Source organism: Diabrotica undecimpunctata, chromosome 10 (genome assembly GCF_040954645.1).
Source record: "Diabrotica undecimpunctata isolate CICGRU chromosome 10, icDiaUnde3, whole genome shotgun sequence".
Taxonomy (NCBI): Eukaryota; Metazoa; Arthropoda; class Insecta; order Coleoptera; family Chrysomelidae; genus Diabrotica; species Diabrotica undecimpunctata.
The window spans coordinates 73,681,220-73,689,814 of record NC_092812.1 but is presented as its reverse complement, the minus strand read 5'-3'; the positions used below and the strand labels follow the sequence as shown (position 1 = coordinate 73,689,814).

The 8,595-nt window shown below is 32.2% G+C and overlaps 1 protein-coding gene across 1 annotated transcript in view; it reads right to left on the bottom strand.

The window, feature by feature from the left end:
- Nucleotides 1-1,845: 1,845 nt before the first annotated feature.
- The window catches only part of fuss (SKI family transcriptional corepressor fussel), a 130,621-nt gene continuing 123,871 nt past the window's right edge, over nucleotides 1,846-8,595 (bottom strand). Inside the window, exon 6 of the mRNA XM_072546134.1 lies at nucleotides 1,846-2,087. Within this exon, the coding sequence (XP_072402235.1) occupies nucleotides 1,954-2,087 (134 nt within the window). The 3' untranslated portion in view covers nucleotides 1,846-1,953. The remainder of the gene's footprint in view (nucleotides 2,088-8,595) is intronic.

The window sequence follows — 8,595 nt, the reverse complement described above, 5'->3', positions numbered from 1 at the left end:
AAGTTGAAAAAAAAAACAATCAAAGACTTTTTTAAACAGTGACGTTTGTAAGGTAATTTTTTTTATCTTTTATACTACTTTTATATTAGTTTTTAGTTATTAGAGAGTTTTTAGGCCCTCTAGTTTTTGATCTACGTTAAACGTAAGACGTTATACTTGTCATGCGCATTAAGTAGGAAATAGGGGATATCGTTTTTACTTAAAATCGTTTTTGGATCCTTTCAGAAATTACGCTAACACAAATTAACGTTAATTGACATTTGACAAACGTAACCTATAAAACGGCAGTTCAATAACCTATTTTATTTGAAATATTTGCCATAATGAAAGAATATATTAAAAATATATTAAGACGACGAAAACACGGAGAACTAATAGATCACAATTTGATAATAGGCTTAATTCTTCACAATATTTTTGATCCTGTAATACCTTTTGCAACAAGACCACATTTTGTGTTGGAAACATTTAAAGACAAATATGGTGAATTCAATTTTTGATTTAAGAAAAGGGATATTCCTCGACTAACTCGGTCCTTACGTATTCCAAATCATATGACATTTAGCTCATATGACTTTTTGTTCGTTTTTTTACGATTTAGATATATGGCATTTGACAACATTACAAATACGTAATTCGTTAATAACGTGACCCTTATTTCTACCTAAATAAGGGAATACCTTATCCGCTAATAAAGTAATCCGTTATTTTTCTGTTAATGCGCATGAGCAGAATAACGTATAACGTTTAACGTTACTGAAATAAGTGGCTTAAAAACTATCTATTAAAATAAACACATTAATCATTATTTACATAGGTACACATTTTTCTATCAATATAAACAATCTCACTGTTAACCGAGTTTTTTCGGTATCCGAGGTAGTCACGGTCCCAATTACCTCTGATAATCGCGAGTCTACTGTATATTCTCCTAGAAGGCGATGGATGGTATTCAGAGAGAATAAGGATGCCAAAGTATTTTTATAATCATCAATAGACAAGTTAAAGGGACAGGATTTTTGTGAAGCGAAAGTACTTTACCGTTTCTTTACAAAGATAATCCAAGAATTTTTCATCAAAAAATAATTAAAATTTGTTTTTTCCATTCATTTAGTATACCTATAGGGTTCCGTATTGTTTTTGAAAATGACATTTATGGCTACTTGTTCCAGTTTTTTTCTTCCCACTTACGATCGATTTTTTCCATACATTTTTTTCTGTTTTTCATTGTCTTGTTATTTTTCTGCAACCTCTCTTTTTTTTGTGACTTGATTCATGAGTTTCAGTCAGAGTTTTATTTAACAGCACGGTTTTCTCAATAGCTGTATTTTTAGCCGTAATATCCATGCTTTGAGACAGTGTACCACGGCCAATATTTTAAAAAGTGTAATTGAATTGATATTCCTAAAAAAAGAAGGTTTTTTTTGTGAAGTAATGCCTATCTCCGTATAAAGGAGTTATGGAGCAAAAAAAGTAAAATCGCGTATTTTCGTGTTTTTTGCTTTGTTTTTAAATATATTTTTGTCGAAAAAAAATTTTTTTTGAGTTTAAAAGATAACATATATGAAAAGTGCATAGAATTTACCCAAATGCACCAAAATGCATAAGGACTAATTCAACCCTTTCTCAAAAATGTTAGCACTCCGCGGTTTTTTCATATTTGGGGGCCCATTGACTGTATAAAACAACCCTTTAACATTGTAGTTCCTTTCTAAAATTCATAATTAAGAGCCTATAATATTCTTTTTATGAAATTAACCAGTAACCTTTTTGTATATATAATAAAAAAAGAAATGATTAATTTGTTTCTACTATTTATTTATTTTAGAACCGATAACATTATTAATATGATTTACTACTATATTACATAATACAAATAATTCATATTGCACTTCAATTCCTACTTAAACAACGTTATGATACAATTCGTTCGTAGTATTTTTTTCTCTAAATTTAGGTGACTTTATTACTACTCTCAGAGGAAGAAAATACGGCATTATTGTGATTCAGACAAGTAGAGCAGTCGACGTTTGGTTTCAGATTCATCGCCATTCCAACTGAAGTTCTCAATATCGATGAAGATTCATCTGAAATAGTAAATTAATCAGTATTTTTAAGATTAAATTAAAGAAATAATAAAATTTAAAAATTTTTGAGTCGTGTTCAAATCTTCGTAGTTTAAACACATACAAACAACCAGTTCATTATTATAAAAATTAGTGAGAATTAAATTTATTAGTTTAGAATAAAAAAAAAAGAAACTTTCAGTTTAAATCTTGTTACGACAGTTTCATAAGATAATAAACAAGATTTGGATACTTTATTTCCTTTACTACTGCCAGTCTATAGAAGTTTCGAACATGACGCAACCGGTTATTCTCCTCAAGATCTTAGTTTTGGAATATTGCCTTCTTGCGAAGAAGAACGATAATTCCTGATGTACGTCGAAACTTTGAAAGAAAAATTGGAAACAGTCTATGAATTTGCTCGTAAAAGTTTAAACTTTCAAAGCGATAAATCCAAGGCCAGGCTCGATATGCGTACTACCAGGACAACTTTTGAAATAGGTGATCCAGTATGGTTACAAAATTCCAAACGTAAGAAAGAACTTTGTTCGAAACGAAACTGGGAGGACCCATACACCGTCCTGCAGAAAATAAACGATCTAATCTACCACATTCAGTCTTCGGCTAGAAGTAAACCCAAGGTAGTCCATATCGAGAGATTAGCTCCTTACCATGGAATTGATTCATTGTATTGGCAATTCGCATTGTATTGGCAGTTATTCGATGCAAATAACTATAAAGGAAGGAGCAGTGTTACGACAGTTCCATAAGATTTAAATATTATAGAAATAAATGATAAGGGAATGTCTCCGAACCGTCAAAGTGAACGTAACATTGTCGCCGTTCCTGGTACATAAAAAATAAAAACATAATTGAAACATTAGGTTAAATTAAGATATTAATTTTCGTGTAACAATTTTAGCTTTAAAACTTAAGCAATAAAATCAAGTACTCTGGAACGAGAACAAGTAAGTAGTCAATATGAGCAGTTATACAATGTTTGTGTTCATGAAAAACAAGAAAGAAAAAATCTGAAAATAATCAGCGCAGAGGAGCGATCTCCTATTATGCAAAAAAAAAACAAAGAAAAATATCCTTATAAAACTAATACCAATTACAAAATTAAGTACATCATAAAAAATTGTGAAACAATAGATAAATAATGCGGTCGTAAAATAACGCAGTTCTATAAATAAAATAAAGAGCTATCAAGTTTATTTTTAAAGATGTTAACACTAGTTGGCGATGTGGTGTCTTGATTCAAATGGTTTCAAATAATAAATATTTGGCAAGAAGTTAAGCCTGTACCTTGCAGTAGCCCTCTTTAATTTGTAACGATGGCCTCTTAATCTTCCGTCTTAATTTAAAGTGAATATGGTGTTTAGGTTTCCAAAATTATATTTTAAAGCACGGAAAGATATAAGTAAATAAGGATATATAATTAGGTCACCTCGAAGTCTTGTGGGTTTAGGATGAACATTTTCAAGTAGAATTTTATCGCGACTGAGATCTGGACTTCACACTAGCCGGACAAACTCAAGAATAGGTCTAACGTATATTGAGTAAAGTTTACTAACAGAAGTTAGCAATATACATGTAAAACATTTACGGATCATAAACAGTTTCGAGTTTGCACGTTTACACACCGACACTATGTGATCAGATCAATTTAAGTCACTATTAATTATCACTCCGAGATCGTTGTGGGAGTTTAACGAGTTTAAGAGATATCCATTAATAAAGTACGGTAGTGATGGGTTATTTTTGCCGATATGTAGAACAACGCATTTATCAATGTTAAGCAGAAGTATCTATTCTGTGGGCCATTCGAATATTGCGTCAAGATCCTGTTGAAGCACTAATTTCGTATCAACAGCGTAAATGGAAACCTTATTGGATACAAAAAAGTAGCGGTCCAAGTACTGATCCTTGTTGGACCCCTCTCTTGACCGACTTATCTAGCGAGTAGTCTTCCCCAAATGTTTAACTTTCCGCGGATACCATAGTAGTCCAATTTAGCTAGTAATCGACATTTTGGAACACGGTCGAAATCTTTGGAAAAGACTAAATCGACAGGATGCCAATTGTTTAAAGATCAATCATTTACACAATGAATTAAGTTTGTGATCGTTGAATTTGATAAAGCCATGGTTGGTGACGGATGACATTTTCTCGAAGGAGAAACTCAGACATAGCTTCCGAAATAATCGATTCCATGACCTTGCCGACAATAGGAACCAGGCTGATTGGACGATAATTATTGCAATCAAGTTTATTTCTTTTCTTGAACATAGGAGTAACCGAAGCCAATTTCCAGGACGAGGGGAGATAACCTTGATTAAAAGAAGCATTTATTATGAGAGATATAGGGATGACTACAAATTCTGCACATTGTTTCTGAAAAAAGGAGTTAGTAATGGTATCTTAGGAATATATCTGTAAAAACCTGAAAAATAACGATAAAAATTCCGAAGATTCGTTATTCGAAGAACATAAACAATCGTCATCTTTTTGAAGTAATGGTATGGACACTTCAGAAGATAAAGGTGTGCGAATGTACCGATAAACTTTTTTACTATTAACACTTTCAATGATAGATTCTTCAAATTCTGTTCTTAACTTTAGCAACGATTATTAGACTCGGTTATAAAGATTACGGTGAGCTAGAAAATCATCAAGGAAACCAGTGAGTTTATATGTTCGCCAAAGTTTTCGCTTGCATTCATTATATCAATCTTGCCAAGCAAAGGATATATTGAAAGATTTAAAACATAAAGGATGCAAAATAGAAAACGTAACCCAAATACTAGGAAAATACAAATCACTTTAAGTAAAGATGAAATAAAGAATATAATCATACGTTCCCGAAGGTTCAGTGTCGCGTAAACACTGGACGCATTGCATACAAGGGAGGTGCATTGACAATATATTTTAGAAGGTGCATTGAGCAACTGACTAGAGAGCTTGAAAGCTGAGTTTCTGCCGTGTGTAAAATACCTGTATCATATCGACAACGAAATGGAAAACTTCTAGGAAAAAGAATAAAAAAGCTGCCGGTAAAAATAAAGTACCAAATGCGATGCTGAAATATTGTGGAGCGCCAATGAAGAAACAATTAATAGCATTTATTAACAAAATTATAAAACACAATAAAATACTGGAATAACGAATGGAGAACTAGCGAAGAAATCCTTCCTTCCTTCCAATTTGTACATCTTAGGAGATTCTTAGTGATTATAGTTTTGGCTGACTTTATTAATATAGGGGAGCATGTTGTACCTTGGACAGTGTTGTATCTTGGTCACAACAAACTTTTCAGTATTTCTGATTTTTATATTTTTCCGTTAAAAAGTAAGTTTTTTTTTAATCTTTAAGTCATGCATTAAATCTATACATTAGGTTTTACGAAAAACATTGTATTCCGAAGATCAGATCGTTTAATTAGCTTGCAATTGTTTGAATGTTAGGATGTTGTAAGCAACAGTTTTAAGGATGTTGCCACTTTTACAAAATTTAGTAAGGTAGATGTATTTAGGACACAATACACTAGTTTGATGATTTGGTGATTTAATATTTGTAAAACATGTTTTAAGTTGTCGAACTTCTATATTTATTTTTTATTTTGTTAATAATGGCAGGCACCAGAAAATATTTCACGCAGTAAACTAGACATAAAACGAACTCCGCTTGATAAAGAACAGTTGCGACAGGTCGTTCAATAGTTGAGAGAAAAGCGTCATTTTTAACATTGTACTGATTCAGGAAAGGAAATTAGTACCTTACACGATAATTTAATGCAACATAAAGTTTTTACAAATCAAGAAGAGCTAATGCTGTGCGATTATATTAAAGAGACTGCAGATTTACAGTATGGATTAACCCTATAAAACGTTCAGATTGTGGTATATCAGTTTACAAAGCGTAATAATAAAAATTATCCAAAAACATGGGAGATTACTGGTTACACATTTTGTGCAAAAGACATTTATAACTTAGTTTGCGAAAGCCAGAAGACACAAGTTCAGCTCGTTCGACTGCTTTCAATATAACCAACGTAGCTGTAGTATTTACGAACTATAAGGCTGCATTTTCAGAGGGTTCTGTCATTTTACCTTCTACTATATGGAACATTGATGAAACCGAATTCTTCACTGTCCACGTCCCACCAAAAATCTTAGTCGGTAATGCCGGTAAAGGTTTTATACCTTTTTTGCTAATATTCCCGCGAGTCAACCATAGAAACTTCATCATAAAAAATGCTACACCTGGTACCATTGGAGGTGCAAATCCTTCTAGATGGTCCAACGAAAATTTATTTATTGAGTTTATGGAACACTTTATTAAACACCTAAGCTACCTACTGACTCATCGTGTATTGTGCTCTTGGAAAATCATGAAAGTCACATCAGTGTGCCTGTTATCGATCTAGCCAAGCGAAACGGTATTATTTTAGTGAGATTTCACCCACTTAAAAGACACAAGCTACAGCCACTAGACAAAGGAGTGTTTGGACCATTTGAAAAATATAGCACTGCAACAATTGAAGTGATGATTACTCCAGGATATAGAGTAAATCAATAACAGTTTACAATGTGGCTTTACTAGTTGGGAAAGCATTTCTACTAGATTTTACTTCTAATAACATTATGCAAGGATTTAAAGCCACGGAAATGTGTGAAGTTAACGAAAACATTTTCGACGACTCGTACTATTTATCAGCACTCGGTAACTAATAACAGTACTTCCGATAAAAACGAAGACACAAATACAGCCGCTTATTCTGACAGTTTACCTCAATTACCTACTGAGGCTAAGATTTCTTCTCAATCAGTTGCAGAAGCTGTGTTTAAAAATATTGTTACACCAAATATGATTAAACTTTATCCTAAAGCTGCATCAAATAAAAACAATGGAAGGAGAAAACAAAAACGAAAGTCGTGCATTTTAACAGATACACCGGAGAAAACCAGGATTGAAATATTGAAAATGGCTAGTAAAACAAAAAAAAAATGTTAAAGTTTCGAAACAAAATACAGCAAAAGGCAAAAACAAGAAAAAGTCCTTAAAAGAAAAATCGTTGCTGATTCTGAATCTTCCATATCAGATGATAATTTTTCGTTACAAGAATCAGATATGTCTGAAATGTGTTTTGAAATTTATGATAATAAAACTGAAAGTTAATATGTTCCTGGAAAAATTGTTGATAATATAGAACAAGAATTTTTATTAGAATCTATGCAAAAATCCCTCAAAAATTGGAAATAACCTGAGAGGGAAAAACGAAACTTACAGAAGTCATGTGAAATTAAACGTAACATTGGACCTCAAAAAAAAATAGGGAGGTTTATGAAGTTACAGAGATGTTAAGCTTTATAAAATTTGTTTAAACTACTTTCTGTTTTTTTAATATGTATAAAAGTTTTTTTTTTATTAATAAAGGTTTTTTTAAGTAAAATATATTTTTATATTTATCGTATACTGTGTCTAAAGTACAAGATCGTTGTGTTCAACGTACAACACCTATGTTGTACCTTGGGCAATTTGTCACTATTTTCTGAAGTGACCTAATTTTTTTAAATGCAAATGTTCTAAGCATCCAACAAAAATTATATTGTTATGCCATAGTTCAATATTACACTACAAAAGTGAGGTTGCTTTATTACTTTTAACAACTTCCAAAACCCCAATTTAGTAAAAAAGTATCCGAGCTACAACACCTTCCCTTACGCCCTCGGTTTTGAATTCATACTAAATAAATTTGATTTTTTGTACAGCCATAAGCTGATATCCACGTCTACAACTTACGTCAATGTTGTTGGAAGATAGTGTTTGTAACAATGTAACAATATAGTTGCTATTAGTGCAAAATTGCAACAGTCGTTCTCGTCGATCATTCCTGTTTCCGATGCCAAAATTTCCAACAAGATTACCATCAACGTCAAATCGCTTCCACAACTTACCGTTAAAGTCTCCCAGAATGATAATAAATTGTCGACATGAGATTGTATTCATTATTGTCTCCAGTAAAAGGCGATGAAAACAGAACGAAAATTACAGAGGTACCAACTCGTTAAATACCATCCTTAACATTACAATTAAAATTTTGCCAGAACGAATAAATCAGAAGATAAACTTACCACATTAACAACAAAGTTTTTACACTAGAGGAATGTGTATAGATATAGTATTTGTCATAAAGCAAATGGAGTATAATAGACCAGCATTTTTATTTCTAATCAACTTTAACCCTCCATCATTCGCACCGTTAGAAAAAACATTTTTAACTATTTCGCCATAATTTTCGAAATATTGCTTCTTTTGGGTTCTGCAACCAGGAATACTCCTATGAAGACTCGTATAAGCCTATGTTAAATAATGGTGGGAGTACCTATTATCTTATAGCCGACAGCAGTTGATAGTTCAAATTTCACACGCGAGCGATCGCGTTCGTCGGAGCGTTAGAAAAAATCTAACTACGCGAGAGTTGGCGTGTGTTGATTTTTAGAGAGATCACTTAAGAAAAGTTATA